Source organism: Oncorhynchus keta, chromosome 17, assembly GCF_023373465.1.
Source record: "Oncorhynchus keta strain PuntledgeMale-10-30-2019 chromosome 17, Oket_V2, whole genome shotgun sequence".
NCBI lineage: Eukaryota > Metazoa > Chordata > Actinopteri > Salmoniformes > Salmonidae > Oncorhynchus > Oncorhynchus keta.
The window spans coordinates 3,672,501-3,698,862 of NC_068437.1; the positions used below are offsets into that span (position 1 = coordinate 3,672,501).

A 26,362-nucleotide genomic window follows, 5' to 3' on the forward strand; every position below is an offset into this window, starting at 1 on the left:
GACATTCTGAAATGACACAACCCAAAAGGCAAAACCCATGGCAATGTTAAAAGTTAATGACATGCCCATTGCCCATATGCTGTCTATATACATTAAAAGGTGGCTGGACCATCCAATAACATTAAAAAGCAAAGTCATAGCTTCAAATGGCTATTTGCATGCGGAACTGTTCCAAAAAGGGATCTTTAATTGTTATGTAAGTGTCTTGGAGAGTTAGGTACAAGGACGGTGCCAACTAACTAGGCCTTTTGACTCAGCGATCATGGTCACATGGAAAAAGCTGCAGTCCCAAATCCTCCACAAATCTCCCCTGGATTAAAGGCTAATTGCATTTAATTTCCTTTATAAATCCAAACTTGGCATAATTTCTGCAAAAGCTATCTTTAAATATACACTCCCCTACGTATTTATTTAGACAATGAACCTAAAACTTGGAATTTGGCGCAATACTCCAGCAGTTTGGATTTGAGATAAAAAAAACACAACAACATATGAGTGGAGCCTCCCGAGTGGCGCAGAGGTCTAAGCAGTCATGTGTGGAGGACGCATGTGTCGAACTTCGCCTCTCCTGAGCACATTTCAGCGACGAAGTAAATTTCAAAAAAGGATACAAAATGCACCTTTTATTTGAGGGCATTTTCATTTCTGTTTCACCATTTAGAAATGAACATATTTATGTCAAGTTGAAGTCGGAAGTTTACATACACTTACAGGTTGGAGTCATTAAGACTTGACTTTCAACCACTCCACAAATGTCTTGTTAACAAACTATAGTTTTGGCACGTCAGTTAAGACATCTACTTTGTGCATGACACAAGTCATTTTTCCAACAATTGTTTACAGAAAGATTATTTCACTTATAATTCACTATATCACATCTCCAGTGGGTCAGAAGTTTACATACACTAAGTTGACTGTGCCTTTAAACAGCTTTGAAACTTCCTGAATTATGTCATGGCTTTAGAAGCTGCTGATAAGCGAATTGACATAATTTGAGTCAATTGGAGGAGTACCGGTGGATGTATTTCAAGGCCCACCTTCAAACTTAGTGCCTCCTTGCATGACATCACGGGAAAATCAAAAGAAATCAGCCAAGACCTCAGGAGAAAAAAAATGTGTAGACCTCCACAAGTCTGGGTCATCCTTGGACAATTTCCAAATGCCTGAAGGTACCACGTTCATCTGTACAAACAATAGTACGCAGGTATAAACACCACGGGACCACGCAGCTGTCATACCGCTCAGGAAGGAGACGCGTTCTGTCTCCCTAGAGATGAACGTACTTTGGTGTGAAAGGTGCATATCAATGAATCCCAGAACAACAGCAAATTACCTTGTGAAGATGCTGGAGGAAACAGGTACAAAAGTATCTATATCCACAGTAAAACGAGTCCTATATCGACATAACCTGAAAGACCACTCAACAAGGAAGAAGCCACTGCTACAAATCCACCATAAAAAAGCCAGACTACGGTTTGCAACTGCACATGGGGACAAAGATTGTACTTTTTGGAGAAATGTCCTCTGGTCTGATGAAACAAAAATAGAACTGTTTGGCCATAATGACCATCGTTATTTTTGGAGGACAAAGGGGGAGGCTTGCAAGCCGAAGAACATCATCCCAACCATGAAGCACGGGGGTAGGAGGGACTGGTGCAGTTGACAAAATAGATGGCCTTATGAAGGGAAATTATGTGGTTATATTGAAGAAACAATCAGCCAGGAAGTTAAAGCTTGGTCGCAAATGGGTCTTCCAAATGGACAATGACCCCAAGCATACTTCCGAAGTTGTGGCAAAATGGCTTAAGGACAAGAAAGTCAAGGTTTTGGAGTGGCCATCACAAAGCCCTGACCTCACTCCTATAGAACATTTGTGGGTAGAACTGAAAAAGCGTGTGCAAGCAAGGAGGCCTACAAACCTGACTCAGTTTCACCAGCTCTGTCAGGAGGAATGGGCCAAAATTCACCCAACTTATTGTGGGAAGCTTGTGGATGGTTTTCTCGGGGTGATGAGAGGTGTTGGGTTTGCACCAGACATAGCGTTTTCCTTGATGACTAAAAACTACATTTGTGTCTCATCTGACCAGAGTACCTTCTTCCATATGTTTCGGGAGTCTCCCACATGCCTTTTGGCGAACACCAAACGTGCTTGCTTATTTTTTTCTTTGAGCAATGGCTTTTCTGGCCACACGTAAAGCCCAGCTCTGTGGAGTGTACAGTTTAGTGGTCCAATGGACAGATACTCCAATCTCTGCTGTGGAGCTTTGCAGCTCCTTCAGGGTTATCTTTGGTGTCTTTGTGCCTCTGATTAATGCCATCCTTGCCTGGTCAGTGAGTTTTGGTGGGCGGCCCTCTCTTGGCAGGTTTGTTGTGGTGCCATATTTTTTCTATTTTTTTTAATAATGAATTTAATGGTGCTTTGTGGGATGTTCAAAGTTTCTGATATTTATTTTATAACCAACCCTGATCTTTACTTCTCCACAACTTTGTTCCTGACTTGTTTGGAGAGCTCCTTGGTCTTCATGGTGCCGCTTGCTTAGTGGTGTTGCAGACTCTGGGGCCTTTCAGAACAGGTGTATATATACTGAGATCATGTGACAGATCATGTGACACTTAGATTGCACACAGGTGGACTTTATCTAATTATGTGACTTCTGAAGGTAATTGGTTGCACCAGATTTCATTTAAGGACTTCATGGCAAAGGGGGTGAATACATATGCACACACCATTTTTCCATTTATTTATTTTTTTATAATTATTTGAAACAAGTTTTTTCCCCCATTTCACTTCACCAATTTGGACTATTTTGTGTATGTCTATTACATGAAATCCAAAATAAAAATCTATTTAAATTACAGACTGTAATGCAACAAAATAGGAAAAATGCCATGAATACTTTTGCAAGGCACTGTATGTTTGTCATATTGTGATTTCTTTTTGCAGGGAACACTCATCGGAATGCATTCGTGACTATTTTATGCGCACCAAAATTATGATCTGCTTCTCTGAATTGCCTTGTGAAAGCCTAACACTGTAATATCGCATTTTGTAAATTAGCTAGCCATGTTGGCAATACAACACACTTTCAAATGATTCCCACTTGAGCAGATTGCGATTTATAATGGACCATTTTTGGAATGCGTAAACAACAGTAATTGTGTGTTCCAATGAAAACTACAAGTCTGCTTGCTCTAGTTCCTCAACAGCACAGTTATGAGAGCTCAAATTAGCACCTCATAGTTGAAGACTCTTCTTTTCAGTCATTAAAATGAGGTAGTAACGGTGCACACTTTGGAGAGGTGTGTGGACACTTGGTGACACCAGTTAGACCTCTCACTCAAACCCTTGTCCTTTTGTTTGTTTTACCCCAAGTTTACCATGAATATTCTTATCATGATACTGAATGCATCCTATTCCTACGAGCATAAATGGTTCATGTGGATGCTACCATGATTACAGATAATCAGGATTGAATCATGAATAACGATGAGTGAGAAAGTTACAGATGCACAGATATGATGCCCCCAAAACAGGCTAACCTCTCACCATTAGCAATAACAGGGGAGGTAAAGCCTTTTTTTTTTGGGGGTGTATTTATGCATCCGTAACTTTCTCACTCATCATGATTAACGATTCATTCCTGATTATCCATAATCATGGGAGCATCCACATTAATGTAGTGTTCAGAAACATACTCTATTCTTATTTACAATAAGTGACTTCAAAATGCATGAAGCCTTTTTGCAGAGTATTCTTCAACTTCCCATTGCATGAGAATTGATCGAAAGCAATTACTAAGATGCTACAGTGCCCATAATCAATACACAACAGGAGCCCAACAGTATTCTGATCGATAATTAGGTCTGGGTTTCCACTCAGCTAACATATGGAACTTTTTAAAGATGCTTACACCAAGGATCATTTGGCCATTTGATTTGGAATTTTAGGACGCCTGTTGGTAAACTCTACAAAATATTGAATTTGGCCTTAGAAACACATTGAATAACAGATTCATACATGAAAAAAGCGATAGTCCAAAAATAAATCAAAAGGAAGTTTGTTTTGAAGTGTCTGTCCTATATCTGAGAGATTACCACGATAACCATGAAAGATCAGGAAATAAAAACATGTTTGTTTTGAAGTGTCTGTCCTATATCAGAGAGATTACCACGATAACCATGAAAGATCAGGAAATAAAAACATGTTTGTTTTGAATTGTCTGTCCTATATCAGATTACAGATAACCATGAAAGATCAAAAAACATGTTTGTTTTGAAGTGTCTGTCCTATATCTGAGAGATTACCACGATAACCATGAAAGATCAGGAAATAAAAACATGTTTGTTTTGAAGTGTCTGTCCTATATCTGAGAGATTACCACGATAACCATGAAAGATCAGGAAATAAAAACATGTTTGTTTTGAAGTGTCTGTCTTATATCTGAGAGATTACCATGATAACCATGAAAGATCAGGAAATAAAAACATGTTTGTTTTGAAGTGTCTGTCCTATATCAGAGAGATTACCACGATAACCATGAAAGATCAGGAAATAAAAACATGTTTGTTTTGAAGTGTCTGTCCTATATCTGAGAGATTACCACGATAACCATGAAAGATCAGGAAATAAAAACATGTTTGTTTTTTGTTTTGAAGTGTCTGTCCTATATCTGAGAGATTACCACGATAACCATGATAGATCAGGAAATAAAAACATGTTTGTTTTGAAGTGTCTGTCCTATATCTGAGAGATTACCATGATAACCATGAAAGATCAGGAAATAAAAACATGTTTGTTTTGAAGTGTCTGTCCTATATCAGAGAGATTACCACGATAACCATGAAAGATCAGGAAATAAAAACATGTTTGTTTTGAAGTGTCTGTCCTATATCAGAGAGATTACCACGATAACCATGAAAGATCAGGAAATAAAAACATGTTTGTTTTTTGTTTTGAAGTGTCTGTCCTATATCTGAGAGATTATCACGATAACCATGATAGATCAGGAAATAAAAACATGTTTGTTTTGAAGTGTCTGTCCTATATCTGAGAGATTACCATGATAACCATGAAAGATCAGGAAATAAAAACATGTTTTTATTGACATGTATACCTTTATTTATTGACATGTATACCTTCATGTCTAATGAACGTGGAAATGTCCTGTTCACTTCCATTCATTTTTCAAACACCATTGTATTTGTGAGAGTCTCATCCTTCCATAGAGGGGTAATATTAGTGTGTAGCCCAAAACATTCGGACACTATTATTACAATTTTTATTGGTCGGGTACACAGTTTAGCAGATGTTATAGTGGACGCAGCGAAATGCTTACGTTACTAGCTCCTAACAATGCAGTAAAATGTCAAACAAGTACACAAATTAATTGACCTCGCCCAAAAAGTTAAAGAAATGCCGGAACGAATCCAAATAACAACCCAAAAGCACAGTAACAATCTTTTCAGCTGTAGGTAATAATACAAACAATTCTGAGCAAATAATAAAAATTCCCTTCTATTATATGAGGCACAGGAGGAGACAAATGCTGTGCAGCAAAGAGATTTGAACTTTGGCTACTAACCATTGCACAGTGATAACCCAGTCTCTTCCCATAACCGACCACAATACTGGCACATTTTGGCATTGCTTGGCTACTGAGAGAACCACTGAGTGTCAATATACCAAGGAGAGGAGGTGAGGGGTGGAGAGTATAGATAGAAGAAAAGCAAGTAGTTGACAATGAAAGAGGGGTAGAGAGATGGGAAGGAGAGGCGCAAGAGGAGAGGGTGAGAGGAGTGGAGAGAGAGAAGAGGTAAAGCAGCAGAGAAGAGGAGGGAAGGTAAAGGAACGAGAGATGAGGAGCGAGTAAGACAGGTGGAGGAGGGTGGGGAGTTCGAAGGAGAGAGAGAGATAATGTGTCAAAAACACAAAAATGACAAGATAGAACAGAACTCCCTACCTCGATCCTGCTAATGGCTCTGGGTCAAAGTTGTGAGAAGAAGAAGAAGAGAAAGAAAGCAGAGCGAGGGGGGCCACTCTCCCTGTTCGCCTCCCTGAAAATTCCTGCTGCGACACTCGTGCCAACAGGCAGGCAGACGGGCAGGCAGGACGCCCCTGCGCTACGTCTCATTCCGCTTCTCATTTTGATAGAAAGGGGAGGGTGTGTGCGAGTGTGTAAGAACGTGTGTGTGCATGTGTGTGTTTGGGGACAGAGAGAATCAATGTCATTCTTTCAACTTCAGAGACACAGGACAGGAGGCAGGAATTTCAAAAAGAAAGAACGCTTTCCACTGTGGAAGTCTGGACTGCTCATTCATGGCATACCATAGCATAGCACAGCCCTATACAGCCAATGTCTGCCAAACATGACATGGCATAGGCCAGCACAGTTCAACACAATCCCCTACATCTGTCCACATCTCAATATTCAAATTAGACTGCACTGAAGTCTCATGACAGGCTGCCCTCACAAAATAGGTTTCTAACCTCAAAGGTCTTTCCTGGTTAAATAAAGGTTAAATAAATATGAAAGCAAAATCAAGAAAGTCCTCCATTCATTTTTCTTGCGCCCATCTATAACCTATCCTGTTTTCTGATTAGTGCAGTTGAAGGGCAGAAAATCACTCAGTCAACTTACCTACAAGTGAAAAATAAACTTGTTTGTTCATTCTCCATCACTAACTAATGTACCCTCTCATTAGCTGTTAGTTGGAGAAGGGTGTAACGAGGTTGCAGGGTGCTCATCATTTAGTCACACAGAGGGCTTTTATCACTTTCAGGACACACACACACACCAGTGTGACGCACACACACACAGGCCACTTGACAGCAATAAGAGCCATCCACACACACACACACACGCAGCAGCCCTTCATGTTCTGAAAGCCTCTCACGCAGCGGCCCTGCATGATCAAAGCGACAGGGCTCTCTCCATTTGGGGGACCGATACGGGCTTCCCAATTGCTTTCAAACAGCAAATCTAAAGAGCTGCAATATGCATGTCATTACACCGACACCTTCTCAAGAAGGTTCTGATCTGATATAAACGGAAGCAAGTGATGATGATGAATATGCAATGGATCAGTCACTCCGAGTCAACCAGCCCTAACGGGGGCACAGTCCTGCATGTAACGTCAGTCCCCATGAATTGTAACTTCCGCTGTGCATTGCTAAGCAATAGCCTTTGATGAGTGATCCAGCAGGCTTCAATACAAAGCCCAGTAACAGGGAAGTGGTCAGAGAGAGCCAGTAAGATGCACTACATGAACAAAAGTTTGTGGACAACCGTTCGTTGAGCATCTCATTCCAAAATCATGGGCATTATTATAGCATTGGTCCCCCCTTTTCTGCTATAAGTCTCCACTCTTCAGGGAATGCTTTTCACTAGATGTCGGACCATTACTGAAGGGGACTTGCTTCCATTCAGCCACAAGAGCATTAGTGAGGTCGGGCACTGATGTTGAGCGATTAGGCCTGGTTCACAGTCAGCATTCCAATTCATCCCAAAGGTGTTCAATGGGGTTGAGGTCAGGGCTGTGTGCAGGCCAGTCAAGTTCTTCCACACCGCATTGAGAATTCGTGATATATCCCCCCCCCAAGCAGACATCGATGGCTCTGACGAATACCCCTTTAAAAACTGCTGATTTCTGTGCGACAGCATTAGAACGGGGTGCGTCATTGTTACTCTAACTTCCGCGACGCATATAACGTCCTGTTCCCCACGACTCCATTTTGCAACCTCGACAAACCATTTTTGTATGGACCTGGCTTTGTGCACAGGGGCATTGTCATGCTGAAACAGGAAAGGGCCTTCCCCAAACTGTTGCCACAAAGTTGGAAGCACAGAATCGTCTGGAATGTCATTGTATGTGGTATCGTTAAGATTTCCCTTCATTGGAATTAAGGGTCCTAGCCCGAACCATAAGAAACTGCCCCAGACCATTTTTCATCCTCTACCAAACTCTACATTTGGGACTATGCATTCGGGCAGGTACCGTTCTCCTGGAATCCACCAAACCCAGATTAGTCCATCTCTGTGAATGAATATGACAGTGAGAGAAATCATTTTTAAAGAATATACTGTAGATATTTCCAACAAGTAGGATGAGCTTTTGTTCACCCCGCTATCATCCAGAAGGCGGGGGAAATAGAGACTTTATGAAAAGGCACCATTGTGCACATCTATTCAAACTGTTGTTGAGAAATAGGGAAATAGCAAGGTTTTGCCTAGAGTTATTGATATATTCTGTCAGTGTTGGTGCCCGCTTTCACCGTGTTCATAACACTAGAAGGTGCAAAATACACCCACCACTGTTCTACTTTCTGTCCTAGTCTCTCAACCAATAACTAGACCTGAAAACCACCTGGCCAATCAATGTCATCAATTGATCCAAGACCAGCTCAGTTAATCCCTACCATTGTGACAACGAGTCGTCATAATGCTGCATCAAATGTACACGATCCTAGAGGGTTTGGCAAACACAATGTAAGTAACGTCATTTATGTACCCTTAATTGCACTGAATACTTCTGTTTATCCTACAGCTATTGTATGCAGTAATCATGTGCCTATGAGTCAGAGTTCTACTGTTAGCACTGAGGTGGTGTGCCCTAGTAGGAAGACCACTGTGTGCAGCTCACCCTGAGCTATCAGCTCCAATATAAATAACATGAGTAAGTCTACCACTGATAAGTTTCCCAGTAAAGCATTCAAAACAATCAAGCAACCCAGAAAAGTGCTAAAAATAGCCAATATTAACAGCCTTAGAAACAAGGTCCATGAAGTCAATAACTTGCTTGTAACAGATGGCATTCATATTCTGACTCTCTCTGAAACCCACTTAGATAATACCTTTGATGATAGTGGTAGCAATACATGGTTATAACATCTACCGAAAATACAGAAATGCCAACAGGGGCGGTGTTGCGGTCTATACTCAGAACCATATTCCTGTAAAGCTTAGACACGATCTAGTAGCTCAGTTGGTAGAGCATGGCGCTTGTAACGCCAGGGTAGTGGGTTCGATCCCCGGGACCACCCATACGTAGAATGTATGCACACATGACTGTAAGTCGCTTTGGATAAAAGCGTCTGCTAAATGGCATATATTATTATTATTATTAATATGGCTACAGGTTCATCTGCCCCCTGAAGCCCATTCTGGTGGGAAGCTGCTATAGGCCACCAAGTGCTAACAGTCAGTATCTGGTTAATATGTGTGAAATGCTTGATAATGTATGTGATATCAACAGAGAAGTATATTTTCTGGGGGATTTAAATATTGACTTGCTATCATCAAGATGCCCACTCAAGAAAAAGCTTCAAACTGTGACTAGCGCCTGCAACCTGGTTCAGGTTGTCAGTCAACCTACCAGGGTTGTTACAAACAGCACAGGAATTAAATCATCAACATGTATTGATCACATCTTTACTAATGCTGCAGATATTTGCTTTAAAGCAGTATCCAAATCCATAGGATGTAGTGATCACAATATAATAGCCATATCTAGGAAAACCAAAGTTCCAAAGCCTGGGTCTAATATAGTGTATAAGAGGTCATACAAGAAGTTTTGTAGTGATTCCTATATTGATGATGTAAATAATATTTGCTGGTCTGTGGTGTGTAATGAGGAGCAACTAGACGCTGCACTTGGCACATCTATGAAACTACTTATTCCAGTTATTAACAAACACATACCCATTAATAAAATGACTGTAAAAACTGTTAAATCCCCTTGGATTGATGAGGAATTGAAAAATGGCATGGTTGAGAAAGATGAGGCAAAAGTTATGGCAAATATGTCTGGCAGCCCAACTGATTGGAAAATGTGCTGCAAATTAAGAAATATTGTGACTAAACTAAACAAAAATAAACTATACTATGAAACAAAGATAAATTATATAAAGAATGATAGTAAAGAGCTTTGGGGCACCTTAAATGAACATTTTGATTAAAAAAAAGCCAACTCGGCTCCATCATTCATTGAATCAGATGACTCATTCATCACAAAGCCCACTGATATTGCATTCTACTTTAATGACTTTTTCATTGGCAAGATAAGCAAACTTAGGGATGACATGCCAGCAACAAACTGACACAACACATCCACGTATATCGGACCAAATTATAAAAGACAAGAATCGTACTTATGAATTCCGAAGTCAGTGTGGAAGAGGTGAAAAATGATTGTTGTCTAGCAACAATGACAAGCCACCGGGGTATGACAATCTGGATGGAAAACTACTGAGGATAATACCAGACGATATTGCCACTCCTATTTGCCATCTTCAATTTAAGCCTACTAGAAAGTGTGTGCCCTCAGCCCCATTTACTGGCTCAAACAGACGACCAATCAGCCTGTTACCAACCATTTACATTACATTTACATTTAAGTCATTTAGCAGACGCTCTTATCCAGAGCGACTTACAAATTGGTGCATTCACCTTATGACATCCAGTGGAACAGCCACTTTACAATAGTGCATCTAAATCTTTTAAGGGGGGTGAGAAGGATTACTTTATCCTATCCTAGGTATTCCTTAAAGAGGTGGGGTTTCAGGTGTCTCCGGAAGGTGGTGATTGACTCCGCTGTCCTGGCGTCGTGAGGGAGTTTGTTCCACCATTGGGGAGCCAGAGCAGCGAACAGTTTTGACTGTCAACCCTTAGTAAACGTCTGGAAAAAATAGTGTTTGACCAGATACAATGCTATTTTACAGTAAACAAATTGACAACCGACTTTCAGCACGCTTATAGGGGAGGACACTCAACAACCACAGCACTTACACAAATGACTGATGATTGGCTGAGAGAAATTGATGATAAAATGATTGTGGTGGCTGTCTTGTTAGACTTCAGTGTAGCTTTTGACATTATCGATCGTAGTCTGCTGCTGGAAAAACATATGTGTTATGGCTTTACACCTCCTGCTATAATGTGGATAAAGTTACTTGTCTAACAGAACACAGAGGGTGTTATTTAATGGAAGTCTTTCAAATATAATCCAGTTAGAATCAGGAATTCCCCAGGGTAGCTTGTTTAGGCCCCTTGCTTTTTAAAATGTTTACTAACGACATGCCTCTCACTTTGAGTAAAGCCAGAGTGTCTATGTATGCGGATGACTCAACACTGTACATGTCAGCTACTACAGTGACTGAAATGACTGCAACACTTAAAGAGCTGCAATTCGTTTCAGAGTGGGTGGCAAGGAATACGTTTATCCTAAATATTCCTAAAACTAAAAGCATTGTATTTGGGACAGAAAATTCACTAAACCCTAAACCTCAACTAAATCTTGTAATAAATAATGTGGAAATTGAGACGACTAAAGAACTTGGAGTCACCCTAGATTGTAAACCGTCATGGTCAAAAGATATTGATACAGTAGCTACGATGGCGAGAAGTCTGTCTATAATAAAGCAACACTATTAACAACACTATCAACAAGGCCCTAGTTTTGTCGCAACTTGACTACTGTTCAGCCGTGTGGTCAGGTGCCACAAAAAAGGACATTGCAATTGGCTCAGAACAGAGCAGCACGGCTGACCCTTGAATGTACACAGAGAACTAATAATACTATGCATGTCAACCTCTCCTGGCTCAAAGTGGAGGAGAGACTGACTTCATCACTACTTTTATCTATGAGAGGTATTGACATGTTGAATGCACCAAGCTGTCTGTCTGAACCAGCTCTGACACCCATGCATACCCCACAAGACATGCCACAAGAGGTCTCTTCACAGTCCCCAAGTCCAGAACAGACTATGGGAGGTGCACAGTACTACATAGAGCCATGACAACATGGAACTCTATTCCACATCAAGTAACTGTTGCAAGCAGTACAATTAGATTTAAAAAACAGATAAAAAAAAACACCTTATGGAACAGTGCGGACTGTGAAGCAACACAAACAGGCACAGACACATGCATATAAACACAGATTTAGTACTGTAGATATGTGGTAGTGGTGGAGTAGGGGCCTGAGGGCACACAGTGTGTTGTGAAATCTGTGAATGTATTGTAATGTTTTTAAAAATGTAGAAACTGCCTTAATTTTGCTGGACCCTGGGAAGAGTAGCTGCTGCCTTGGGTAACGGGGATCGATAAAAAAATACAAATACAAATTGCTCACCCAATAAAAAAAAAATCAGCATGTAGCTCTTAAGAAATGGACTCAGGGACCACCAACCTAGGGGGTTTTCATGTTCACAGTGTCTCCCAATGGCCAGCTGAAGCCAGGTCTTACCCAGGTTGCTGTAGGTGGCACTGCAGGAGCTGGATGCTGGCGAGTGGGAGTGGCCATCCTCCTCCTCCGGGTCAACCAGGCTGGGACTGCTCTCGCTGGCCGGGGTGGCAGCCAGGATGACACACTCCTCCCCAGGGGACAGTAGCTCCAGTTTGGCGGATAGGGAGGACGAGGTGGGCATCTCCCCCTCGAATATGTTGGCATCACATGGCACCTGGCTGCGGGGCAAAGGAAAGAGAGATGGCAAAGCTTAGAGAGCGGGTAAAGGTTGTACCAGAATAGAGATGGCACTAGCATCTCATATACAGAGATGGAGGAACACGAAGCAGTGTTTTAATATGAATGAACATGAATTGCCTAAAGGGGGGCTTAGAAAGGAATAGGAGAAAGTGAGGCTTGTGTCACAACAATGCCAAAAGGACAGTACGTCACTTGTGTGGAAGAGTCAGGAGCAAAAGGGTAACATTTCTGGCGGCACATGAGAGCCGACTCAAGGAAGACAGTAAGTTGGAAAGGAAGAGAGGAGCATTATGGTTAGGGTGATGAAAAGGGTGTCATAGGAATGTGCTAGATTTAAATGTGTTGTTAGCATCTTTTAATGAGATCCCTGCCAGCCATGTGTGTGTGTGTGTGTGTGTGTGTGTGTGTGTGTGTGTGTGTGTGTGTGTGTGTGTGTGTGTGTGTGTGTGTGTGTGTGTGTGTGTGTGTGTGTGTGTGTGTGTGTGTGTGTATTCATCCTGAGCCTATCCTTTTTCCCTTAGCAATCTACACACAAAACCCGAGAGCAGGATTTTAGAAATGTTTGCAAATGTATCAAAATAAAAACAGAAATACCTGATTTACATAAGTATTCAGACCATTTGCTATGAGACTCAGAATTAAGCTCAGGTGCATCCTGTTTCCATTGATCAACATTGAGATGTTTCTAGAACTTCATTGTTGCAAACTGTTGTAAATTCAGCTGATTGGACATGATTTGGAAAGGCACACACATGTCTATACAAGGTCCCACAGTTGCCAGTGCATGTCAGAGCAAAAACCAAGCCATGAGGTCGAAGGAATTGTCCATAGAGCTCTGAGATCTGAGGAAGGGTACCAAAACTTTGTAGGTCCCCAAGTACACAGTGGCCTCCTTCATTCTTAAATGGAATAAGTTTGGAACCACCAAAACTCTTCCTACAATTAAACAATTTAAGCCATTAACATCAAACCAACTTCAAATGTCCAGAGTGCACCAACTCTGATTGCTTAAGAAAATCTTTTTGATACCATTTATACTTCTTGAACTACAACAATATTTAAATGAACTCCCAATGCATTTCATTAGAACAAAAAGGCCCATAGACTTCAATGTTAAATAAAGAAAATATTCTCTACCCATCTCCTCCTACACTGTTCATACTGGCCTAAATAAGATAGTATCAAATATCCTTTGACAAGCTCTGCATACTTTTGAAACTATAACCATTTTCAGGAAGAGTAAGTTAGCATAACATAACCCACGAACAGTAACTCTTGAACCATTCAACCAAACCAAATTTCTCATATTCAGGCTATCCTGTGGTAATTAGCATAAAATCAGGTATAAAACGAAATGGATTCAATGCCAAAAATAAAAACAGTGGTTTTTAAATTATATCACTTTTTAACCATTTCAGCTACAAACATTAAAAAGACATTAAAATTTTCTAAACTTTTCAAAAAAATGAAAACTTTAAAACAAGCACAGCGCATTTTCTTCAAGAAACGTACTTTTCTAATTATCATTATTATTATTATCTACTATGTCATTACAAAAATGGTGTATTCTCTGTATTGCCTTCATAGACAGGACAGGGACAGGTTATTCAGGAAAAGTTAGGAGTTCAAGCTGAGACAGGTCAGAGCACAGGGTCTCCAGCGCAGGCTACTGATGCTAGGTCTCCTTTCGAGGACAGAACAAGAAAGTATAGCAATAGGTAATGCATCTAAACATTCACAGAATAACGCATAGATGGATAGTAATATTTCTGAAATAAGTGTTTTATTAGATTTGTGAAAATACATGGTGGAATGTCAACCAATATCAATCTTGGTTTCATCAGACCAGAGAATCTTTTTTCTCATGGTCTGAGAGTCTTTAAGTGCCTTTTGGCAAACATCAAGCTGGCTGTCATGTGCCTTTTACTGATAAGTGGCTTCCGTCTGGCCATTACCATAAAGGCCTGATTGGTGGAGTGCTGCAGAGATGGTTGTCCTTCTGGAGGGTTCCCCCATCTCAACAGAAGAACTCTAGAGCTCTGTCATAGTGACCATCGGGTTCTTTGTCACCTCCCTGACCAAAGCCCTTCTCCCCCGATTGCACAGTTTGGCCGGGCGGCCAGCTTTAGGAAGAGTCTTGGTGGTTCCAAACTTCTTATATGCTGAGCAATTGTTGGCTGCTTTTCCGTCACTCTGTGGTCCAACTCATCCCAAACCATCTTGATTGGATTGAGGTCGGGGGATTGTGGAGGCCAGGACATCTGATGCAGCACTCCATCACTCTCATTCTAGGTCAAATAGCCCTTGCACAGCCTGGAGGTGTATTGGGTCATTGTCCTGTTGAAAAACAAATGATAGTCCCACAAACCAGATGGGATGGCGTATCACTGCAGAATGCTGTGGTCGCCATGCTGGTTAAGTGTGCCTTGAATTCTAAATAATTCACTGACAGTGTCACCAGCAAAGCACCCCAAGAACATCACACCTCCTCTTCCATGCTTCACGGTGGGAACCACACATGCGGAGATCATCCGTTCATCTCACAAAGACATGGTGGTTGGAACCAAAAATCTCCAATTTGAACTCATCAGTCCAAAGGGACAGATTTCCCCCGGTCTAATGTCATTTACCCGTTTTTCTTGGCCCAAGCAGTATTGTTCATACACTCAAAATGTGTAGCAACCCCGTCTTTATCAATATGGATAATTACGTTGCCACTTCGGTATGCTTTTGTGGCACAGTTGTGGCACAGGGCTACGGCCAAGAGGGTTGAGGGTTCGCTGACCGCCACAGACGAGCTCACTCTGAATCAAGGGCAACCATTGATGCCGTAGCTCCAGTAAAATTGAAAAAGGACACATCCAAACAGAGAGCCCCTCAGATGAGTGAGAAAACTAATCAATTAAAGAGAAATTACAGAAAGGCAGAGCGGAAGTGGAGACGGTCAAAGTTGAAGGTCTATTATGATATCTGAGAGAGCAACTTGGCTTATAAAACAAGGCAATTAAAAATGCCAGACGGACTCATTTTTCTAACTTGATCACTATTAATCAGAATAATTTGAGTGCTCTTCTCGATCATTAATGGTCTAATAAATCCTACCACGCAAACCTATGTGAACCTTCCTCCACATCTAAATGTGATGAGATATATTTCAGAGATAAGATAATCAACATTAGGCTGTGTATCAGTCAAGCTGATGATAAGACCTGATGATAAGTTTGATGATATGTGCCCTAGCCTGTCATGCAAAGCCACTGGGATTTATTCTCCCTGGTTGACACAGACATACTCAGGACAGTGATATCACAACTTAAGCCTTCTACCTGCGTTCTTGATCCTATCCCCACCACCTTCTACAAAACAGTTTTTAATTGCATATCTGAAGTGAAAGCTATTGTTAAAAAACTGCTATGGTGAAACCCCTTCTGAAAAAAACACATAAACTCAAATCAACTCTTAGCTGCACAGAGACAGTCTTAGTTAAAGTGGTACACGATCTTAGAGCAAACACAGATGCCAAACAGCTCTCTGTCCTTGTACTCCTGGATTTAAATGCTGCATTCGACACTGTTGAACACGATGTCCTTCTGGACAGACTGGAGAGGTGGGTTGGCCTCTCCGGTCCAGTTCTACATTGGTTTAGCACCTACTTAACCGGTCAAGAGTTTGTCATCACCCTTGGTGAAGATAACTCAGAAAATACACATCTCATGTGGCATTTCATAAGGTTTGATTTTGGGATTAGTACTGTTCCGTTGCTATATGTTAACCCTTGGCAGCGTTATCAGAAAGCACAGCATTGATTGTTACTGCTACACAGACTATACACAACTTTACATTTCTGTGTCACCAGAGGATTTTAACTCCACAGATAAATTAGACAGTTTTAGTGAATTAAATATTGGATGGCTCACAATTTCCTTCAGCTAAATCAAGACAAGACCGATGTACTTATTGTTGGAGCCAAAGCACAGAGAGAGAATCTGGATGCACATTTTAAAACACCAGGTAAAAAACCTAGGTGTATTTTAGATTCTGAACTCAATTTCAAACAACATACTAGGAATGTGACCAAAATAGCTTTTTACCACCTGAGGAACATTGCCAATGTTTGTCCGTCTCTTTCTCGGGATGATACAGAGACTCATCCATGCTTTCATTGCAAGCAGACTTGACTACTGTAATGCTCTACTGTCTGGTCTACCCAAGAAAGCCATTGGTCAACTGCAAAACCTACAGAATGCTGCAGCACGGGTACTGACAAAGACAGGACAGAGAGCACACATTACACCGGTTGTAACGTCTTTGCACTGGCTGCCTGTCAGTTTTAGAACTAATTTCAAGATTCTTCTATTGGTTTTTAAATCAATCCACGATTGTGCACCCAATACATGTCAGACATGCTATTTATTTATGTACCCAGTAGGTTCCCTAGGTCCTCTGGCACTGACCTTTTAACTATCCTGAAGTCTAGGACCAAGAAGCATGGAGAGGCAGCTTTTAGTTACTATCCCCCCAGCCTGTGGAATTATCTGCCAGAGAACCTGAGGGGGACCAAGAGGCATGGAGAGACAGCCATTAGTTATTATGTCCCCAGCCTCTGGAATAGCCTGTCAGAGAACCTGAGGGGGACCAAGAGGCATGGAGAGACAGCCATTAGTTATTATGTCCCCAGCCTCTGGAATAGCCTGTCAGAGAACCTGAGGGGGACCAAGAGGCATGGAGAGACAGCCTTTAGTTATTATGTCCCCAGCCTCTGGAATAACCTGTCAGAGAACCTGAGGGGGACCAAGAGGCATGGAGAGACAGCCATTAGTTATTATGTCCCCAGCCTCTGGAATAACCTGTCAGAGAACCTGAGGGGGACCAAGAGGCATGGAGAGACAGCCTTTAGTTATTATGCCCCCAGCCTCTGGAATAGCCTGTCAGAGAACCTGAACGCCGAAACGGTGGAACATATTTAAAAGAGATCTTAAAACACATCTATTTAGCTTTGCTTTTCCTTAGGGTGCCTTTTAGCCGTTCAGTTTTAATTTGAATTATTTTGTTTTTTATCCTCTCATGTTTGTTGTGGAGTAAATATTTAAGTTTTAATTTTCATTGCTTTTAGTTTCTTCCTCTGAAGCACATTGTGCTGCATTCCATGTTTGAAAGATGCTGTATAAATAAAGCTTAGTTTGATTCATTGATTTGACTACGCAGCTGCGGCAAGAGAACATTTTTCACTGGCTGTCCACTGGTCGCAAAAACAATCATTGATAGGCAGCTTAAACATCTTCAATTCAACCATGATTTTGTTAAAATACAAATCTAAATTTGTCAACAGCCATTCACAACAACCACAATTCTTCAGCCGCAAATAGAAGTGTGATTCACATCAATGCGCTATGTAGATATCAATAATAAGTAGTATCCGTGTCGCCCGTAGACTACACATTACCTCCAAACTTTTATTCAAGTTGGATAATCTTTGGATGCCGACAGCAGTCACACCACTGGAAGAAATAGCTTGGACTGCAGCACACAAAAGCCGATTCCTGGTCTTTCCCGCAATCCATCAAGCAAATAGTGCTCTCTGACCAATTTAAATGCCCTTTCTCAATGCTGATATGAATGCCTTTGATAAAAAACAGAAAGGTGTCAAATATATCAACATATCAAGACCATTTCAAGGACAGCTTTTTTCCATCTACGTAACATTGCAAAAATCATAAACTTTCTGTCCAAAAATTATGCAGAAAAATGAATCCATGCTTTTGTCACTTCTAGGTTAGACTACTGCAATGCTCTACTTTCCGGCTACCCCGATAAAGCACTAAATAAACTTCAGTTAGTGCTAAATACGGCTGCAAGAATCCTGACTAGAACCAAAAATGTTGATCATATTACTCCAGTGCTAGCCTCCCTACACTGGCTTCCTGTCAAGGCAAGGGCTGATTTCAAGGTTTTACTGCTAACCTACAAAGCATAACATGGGATTGCTCCTACCTATGTCTCTGATTTGGTCCTGCCGTACATACCTACACGTACGCTACGGTCACAAGAAGCAGGCCTCCTAATTGCCCCTAGAATTTCTGAGCAAACAGCTGGGCTTTCTACTATAGAGCTCCATTTTTATGGAATGGTTTGCCTACCCATGAGAGAGATGCAAACTCGGTCTCAACCTTTAAGTCTTTATTGAAGACTCATCTCTTCAGTAGCTCCTATGATTGAGTGTCGTCTGGCCCAGGAGTGGGAATGTGAACGGAAAGGCTCTGGAGCAACGAACCACCCTTGCTGTCTCTGCCTGGCCGGTTCCCCTCTTTCCACTGGGATTCTCTGCCTCTAACCCTATTACAGGAGCTGAGTCACTGGCTTACTGGGGCTCTTTCATACCATCCCAAGGAGGGGTGCGTCACTTGAGTGGGTTGAGTCACTGATGTGATCTTCTTGTCTGAGTTGGCGCCCCCCCTTGGGTTGTGCCGTGGCGGAGATCTTTGTGGGCTATACTCAGCCTTGTTACAGGATGGTAAGTTGGTGGTTGAAGATATCCCTCTAGTGGTGTGGGGGCTGTGCTTTGGCAAAGTGTGGGGTCATATCCTTCCTGTTTGGCCCTGTCCGGGGGTGTCCTCGGATGGGGCCACAGTGTCTCCTGACCCCTCCTGTCTCAGCCTCCAGTATTTATGCTGCAGTAGTTTATGTGTCAGGGGGGCTAGGGTCAGTTTGTTATATCTGGAGTACTTCTCCTGTCCTATTCGGTGTCCTGTGTGAATTCAAGTGTGCTCTCTCTAATCCTCTCTTTCTTTCTCTCTCTCGGAGGACCTGAGCCCTAGGACCATGCCTCAGGACTACCTGACATGATGACTCCTTGCTGTCCCCAGTCCACCTGGCTGTGCAGCTGCTCCAGTTTCAACTGTTCTGCCTTATTATTATTTGACCATGCTGGTCATTTATGAACATTTGAACATCTTGGCCATGTTATAATCTCCACCCGGCACAGCCAGAAGAGGACTGGCCACCCCACATAGCCTGGTTCCTCTCTAGGTTTCTTCCTAGGTTTTGGCCTTTCTAGGGAGTTTTTCCTAGCCACCGTGCTTCTACACCTGCATTGCTTGCTGTTTGGGGTTTTAGGCTGGGTTTCTGTACAGCACTTTGAGATATCAGCTGATGTACGAAGGGCTATATAAATACATTTGATTTGATTTGAAATAATGATTTCAAACATCCTTTCTGAATTTCAAAGTGATCCCAGAAGTCATCAAATTTTTCTAAAGTATCTGAAATCTGATTACAACATTTTAGCTGTATTCAACAATATTCTATTTTTTGTGTGATCAGTTACATGTAATCCATTACTCTCCAACCCTGGTCATGCAACACTGTTTTTTGAGATGAGATTAACTGGGCCCAGCTCAAAAGTCGTGCCCTAAAAAGGGTGCCATTTGGGACACATTCTGTGTGTCTGAATAGGCCAGTAAAGTGTAGATTACAGCCCTGCTAATTAACTAGTCACAATCCGTCCTGATTCAACTGAAAACGTTGCCACCTCTCATCACTGTGCCGCTTGCTCTTACTGGCATAGCTCAATTAACTGCATCTGATGGATGGCCAAAGTACCCATCTCAAACAGTATATTACCCAATAATGCCTTATCATAAAGCGTGTTGCTTACAAATAACAAGGCCTGCAGTTATCTGCAATAAAGGAGGTGGCTTATAAGTCAGTATAGAGAACATTTTTAAACAATTTTCCTGAGCAAGGACTAACAGAAACAAGAGAAATTAGCTTTTCTTAAGACATATTTAAATCAATTACCTGATGGCCTTGCAGTGGAGGGCAGTTCCGGTGGTAGATGGTCTGATGTCTTGGCTCTCCTCCGGGGACAGTAGAGACGTTTCTCTGCATTCCTCCACCCGCAGTTCCCCCTCCCAGTCACCGGAGGCGCTGCCGTCTGGCTTGTAGGTGAATATGATTGTGGGTTTCTGACTGGGATCCTCGTTCTTGGCCTCAGAGAACCAGTGGTGGCGTTGGATGGGCGGAGGTGGCAGCATGTGGATGACCGTCCCGTCCAGCCCCACCAGCTTGCCCTTCTTCGTCTCCTTCTGTGCTTTCTCCCGCTGTTCGTCCTCATCCTTCCGCCGGCGGAAGAAGCTCTTGAAGGAGATCCAGCGTTTGGGCTTGGCGCTCTCTACCGCCACCCGTCTCCCCTCCCCTCCACCCGGGCTGGTCTCTCCATCACAGGGGCGCGAGGGGGAGCTGGAGGCGGCAGGCTTGGTCCAGTGGCCAAAGTGTCTCTGTAGGATGTTGGAGGCGTAGTATGGGGAAGAGGTGGATCTGGGAGGGGGGAATGGAGCGTTGGGCTCTGACTTCGTGGGGCTGGACAGGGGCACGGCTGCTGAGGCACTCTGGGATTTGGGCAGCTGTTTAGAGGGTGTGTCCTTCCTGGGTTTGGACAGGCAGCTGTCAGTGGAGGAGAAGAGAGACTTGGGTCGACTGAGTGTTTCTTTGGTGGCGTTGGGTGGAAGGGCATACAGCTCCTCGACACTGCAGGCTTTAGAATGTGGGGAAGGCGACTCTGGGGGAGACTGTGGGGGCTGGATAGAGGCAACGATCTGGGACAACACAGTGCTGGCCTTCTCCCGGTGGCACGTCCCAGTGCCTGATGATGACAGTGGGAAGTCAGTGCTGCCTTCTTTGCTGGATGTTGTTTCCCCACTGATCTTGCGAGTGCGCCCACGAGAGGCTGAACTGGAGCTGCTTTTGGCCAAGGTGGCAGCGACAGTGAGAGGAGTTGGAACAGCAATCGTTGTGGCAGCTGAAGGAGAAAGAGAACCAGCAGCCATGCTCGCAGCTATAGTCAAGTCTTTAGCGGTTCGAGCGGTGAGCTCCTGGCTTATCAGCGCTGCTGCAGCGGCTTTCCTTTCCCCAGCAGTAGCTTTATCCGATGCCGCTTTACCAATAGTTTTCTCTGTAGGAGAAGGTTGGACACCCTCCGAGGAGCCGACCTCCTCATAAGTGTGGCTAGCCACTCTCCCGTCCTTTGTTTGAGGCATCTCCCCGCTGAGACCCAGGAAGCTCTTATACACCGCCAGGTTGTCGTAAGCACTTGGGTTGATGACGATGGGCACCTTGACGGCGTTCTTGGACCTGCGGGAGTATGTGGTATCATCCCGGATGATGATGGGGAAGGGGGGCATCCCTGCATTGTTGTAACTGTTGAACTTGATCTCGGACAGGTTAGGGGATTTCACAGGTACAGTCCGAGAGGAGGAGAGGCCAGCAATGGGGGAGGTTGGGGCTGACTTGTGGCTGCAGTGGCGAGGTGGGACGGCAGGACCAGATGCTCCAGTGGACTCCAGATCCACTTTGGCGATCTTCTGACGGGGACTGGTGCTAGACGTCCACACCTCCTGGTAGCGGATAGCACCTGGTTGCTTGCTGGCCTTGCCCTGGAAGACAAACGGTGTGGCGGATGTGGGGGAGATGGGAGATGATGGGGACATGGGTGAGGCTGGAGACAGTGGCTGGCCTAAGGGGGAGATGGGGTAGGACGAGGGGCTAATGGGAGTCTTTGGCTGTTTGGAAGTGCGTTCTTGGTTTTGTTCCTCTGGGTTAGCCATGGATGCAGACACGTCCACCACTGTGTAGGGCTTACAGATAAGATGCTTCTCCAGGTTAACCACACGGTAAGGTTTGGCTTGCTCCTCTGTGGGGCTGAAGCTGATCATCACTGGCTGCCCGGGAAGAGCTTGAGGCATAGGTAAGCCCTCCCTGCTGTCCTGATCCTCCAATTGGATTGCGAGAACAGCCTTGTGGGTTTCCATGACCTTGGGTGGACTGACAACCTTCTGGGTCTGTTGTTCCTTGTCTGTACCAGCAGCCTGGAGGGCCGGTGTTCTGAAAGCTGAGGGGGAGTGCAGACCGTTTCTCAGGGGGCCACAGGGAGCACTGCTGCTGCAGCTGGAAGTGGTGCGTAAGTCCTCCGGCAGCGATGATGAGGACTCTGGGGAAGTGGTGCACTCCGAATTGGAGAGAAAGCCGCTGCCCTGCAGGTCACCAGGGCCGTACGGAAGGAGACCGTGGCCTCCATTGGAGTCTGTGGAGGGGTATCCATTAAGGATCTCATCATAACTGTCGTCATAGTCCACGGCACAGATCCTCTGGAGTGAGCGGTTACGTAACGGTACAGTGTTCCACTTCTTCCCCTGGGCAAAGGGGACTGGGGAGAGTGTGGCGGCACGGAAGTTGGCGAAGCGCGGCTGGCCCCGCATACGGATCTCCATGGCTAGAAGTTCCTCGTCACTTTCATCCCAGCTCTCGTGTTCATCGTCGTCGTTAACTTCACTTTCGTCATCTTCATCCTCATCATCGTCCTCTCCTTCGCTGGAGAACTCAGGGTAGCAGAAGCGCCCTCCTTCGGTGCTGATGACCTCCATACTGTTGCTGAGGGACACCCGCTTTTGGGCAGCCCCTCCACTGCCGCTGCTCCCAATGGCCAAGCAACCAGAAGCGGGGAGTCCTCGCTCTAAAGAGCGCTGGAAGGAGCTGCTGATGCGCCCCAAAAAGAGGTCCTTCGACCCGGACAAGGGGCTGGGGCTAGGGCCAGAGCCCAGGCCCGCAATCTCCTTGAGCATGTCAGTCAAACCATTGCCATTCCCACGGGGTGCGCGCCGACTGCGCTGCCTGTAACGCTCAATCTCCTCCACGGCATATTCCCCTTCATTGTTGTTAGGCCCGCCGGGCTTCTTGCGGTTCATCCCATTTCGGGTCCAGACGGTAAAGGCAGAGGTTTTGCCGGGTTCACCAGCGTCTGGTGGCCGATGTAGGTTGCCCTCCAAGTCCAGGTCGGCCGAAGAGCAGGACAGCATCATGGTGGGCTTGACAGCGATTGTGGGCTTCTTAGCCACGGGAGGGCGGAAGTGACCAGAGCGGGTTGAGACACCGTCACCGCCTCCCCTTTGGGAGCTGTTACCGTTGGGTCTAGTTCCAGCAGGGGGTTGGCTTTGTTGTTGGGGGGGTTGCTCAGGGGCAATCTTCTTCAGGCCACCCTCGGCCAGGCGGTGCAGGCTCTTAGGCTTAAAGCAGTTCTTGCACTCGCCTGGTTTCCACACATGCTCCGTGAAGGTGTTGCAGGCAGACATGGCTGCTGTCCTGGTGAGGCAGCACGGTGGGTCAGTGGACAGGAAACCCCTCCATGGGAACCACAAAGGCAGGGGAATGGACTATTCTACAGCACCGCTGCCTTCCGGTTAACCCTCAGACCTGGCAGAGAGACTCAGCCTGAAAGAAAATGAAACATTGCATTATTAAACTGTCATCTCACAACATTTGTTTATATCTATTTAATTGTTTCAGCATTAAACACAAAAGCTTTAGTATTAAGTTTGTTTAATTCAGTATACTTGACATGAACACAGAGTATTCAATGTATTATTGTTTTTTAAAGTAGCCAACATGATGAAATCATGTAATAAATATTTTCATTTTCAGAATGACTAACACTGTTTGAAAAGGGCAACAAAAGATATTCAAAAATATAGAGGGTAAATGTATAGAGCCCTGAAATGAGAGGATAAGTGCCTAACGTATACAGCCCTAAAATGAGAGAGGGTAAGTGCCTATAGTATACAGCCCTGAAATGAGAGGATAAGTGCCTAACGTATACAGCCCTAAAATGAGAGAGGGTAAGTGTCTATAGTATACAGCCCTAAATGAGAGGATAAGTGCCTAACGTATACAGCCCTAAAATGAGAGAGGGTAAGTGTCTATAGTATACAGCCCTAAAATGAGAGAGGGTAAGTGCCTAACGTATACAGCCCTAAAATGAGAGTGGGTAAGTGCCTAACGTATACAGCCCTAAAATGAGAGAGGGTAAGTGCCTAACGTATACAGCCCTAAAATGAGAGAGGGTAAGTGCCTAACGTATACAGCCCTAATATGAGAGAGGGTAAGTGCCTAACGTATACAGCCCTAAAATGAGAGAGGGTAAGTGCCTAACGTATACAGCCCTAAAATGAGAGAGGGTAAGTGCCTAACGTATACAGCCCTAATATGAGAGAGGGTAAGTGCCTAACGTATACAGCCCTAAAATGAGAGAGGGTAAGTGCCTAACGTATACAGCCCTAATATGAGAGAGGGTAAGTGCCTAACGTATACAGCCCTAATATGAGAGAGGGTAAGTGCCTAACGTATACAGCCCTAATATGAGAGAGGGTAAGTGCCTAACGTATACAGCCCTAATATGAGAGAGGGTAAGTGCCTAACGTATACAGCCCTAATATGAGAGAGGGTAAGTGCCTAACGTATACAGCCCTAATATGAGAGAGGGTAAGTGCCTAACGTATACAGCACTAAAATGAAAGATGAATCGCTCATGTGAGGTTTTATGACTTTACTTACACTATTTTTTTGTGAGGTAATAATATTTGATAAAATATGTTACAAGTCCAGACATGGCTTAATGACTACCAAATGTACACTTTAAGCCCATGGGTGTTACAAATAAGCCAAACTTTTAAATAATCCATATTTATTATTTTCCAAATGTTGAAAACTTATAAATGAACATTTATGTAAGCTTAAATTCTAATCACTTCCCCTAAAGTTAAAATATATTGATCATTACTATTCATGGTAGTAGCATTCATATCCACAGAGGTTTTTGTTCATGCCAGCCAGTACACGCCCCGTAAACATATAAATTAATCAGACTTCAATCAAGACGTTGTGTTACTGCTTGGCTAGAACAAAAACCTGCACACACACACCAGACCTCTGTGGTTAAGACTCCATGCACAAAGACCTACTTTAAATTAATTATGTGTATGCCACAAAGCAGGACTACATTTATTTAGAGATCTCCCTCATAAATCAACATCAAGGACTTAGGGTGAAGACAAACTACACTACCGGTCAAACGTTTCAGAAGCCTACTCATTCAAGGGTTTTTCTTTATTTAAAAAAAACTATTTTCTACATTGTAGAATAATAGGGAAGACATCAAAAAAATGATGAAATAACACAGATGGAATCATGTAGTAACCAAAAAAAGTATTTTCTATATATTTTATATTTGAGATTCCAATTCCTGCTTCGGCCGCCTTTCCTTCCAGTTCTCTGCTGCTGGAACGACTGGAACGACCTGCAAAAATCTCTGGAGCTGGAGGCTTACATCTCCCTCACTAACTTTAAGCACCAGCTGTTAGAGCAGCTCACAGATCACTGCACCTGTACATAGCCCATCTGTAAATAGCCCATCCAACTACCTCATCCCCATACTGTATTTATTTAATCATCTTGCTCCTTTGCACCCCAGTATCTCTACTTGCACATTCATCTTCTGCACATCTACCATTCCAGTGTTTAATTGCTATATTGTAATTACTTCGCCCACCATGGCCTATTTATTGCCTTAACTCCCTTATCTTACCTCATTTGCACACACTGTATATATACTTTTTGTTTTATTTTGTTGTACTGTATTATTGACTATGTTTTGTTTATTCCATGTGTAACTCTGTGTTGTTGTACGTGTCTAAATTGGTTTGCTTTATCTTGGCCAGGTCGCAGTTGCAAATGAGAACTTGTTCTCAACTAGCCTACCTGGTTAAAAATAAAATATACTGGGGGTTCTGAAGAAGCACCCCTTTATCTACATGTGCATCAAAACTTCAATGGTCTGTCACATACACACACTCTGGTCTGCAGTGACCCTCTCCAGTAAGATCTGTCCGCAATTGAATACATTGCAGCACAGACATTCCTCTCTTGTCGACATGGTTGGACAGCACCCACATACGAACCAGTCAGAGTCTGACCATGGCTGACCATGGCTACCCAGGATCATGAGCTGCTTGCTGGTCTCACAATTCTTGTTCTCACTGTCTCAACTGATCTT

At 43.5% G+C, this 26,362-nt stretch overlaps 1 protein-coding gene across 5 annotated transcripts in view; it reads right to left on the reverse strand.

The window, feature by feature from the left end:
* The window catches only part of peak1 (pseudopodium-enriched atypical kinase 1), a 260,338-nt gene that overhangs the window by 26,670 nt on the left and 207,306 nt on the right, over window positions 1-26,362 (reverse strand). For all 5 annotated transcript variants that reach the window (XM_035790410.1, XM_035790409.1, XM_052465237.1 and 2 more), the window contains 2 exons: window positions 20,281-23,745; window positions 12,244-12,461 (listed from right to left, as the gene is read on the reverse strand). In XM_035790410.1, coding sequence (XP_035646303.1) covers window positions 12,244-12,461; window positions 20,281-23,606 — 3,544 coding nt within the window. In that variant the 5' untranslated portion in view covers window positions 23,607-23,745. The remainder of the gene's footprint in view (window positions 1-12,243; window positions 12,462-20,280; window positions 23,746-26,362) is intronic.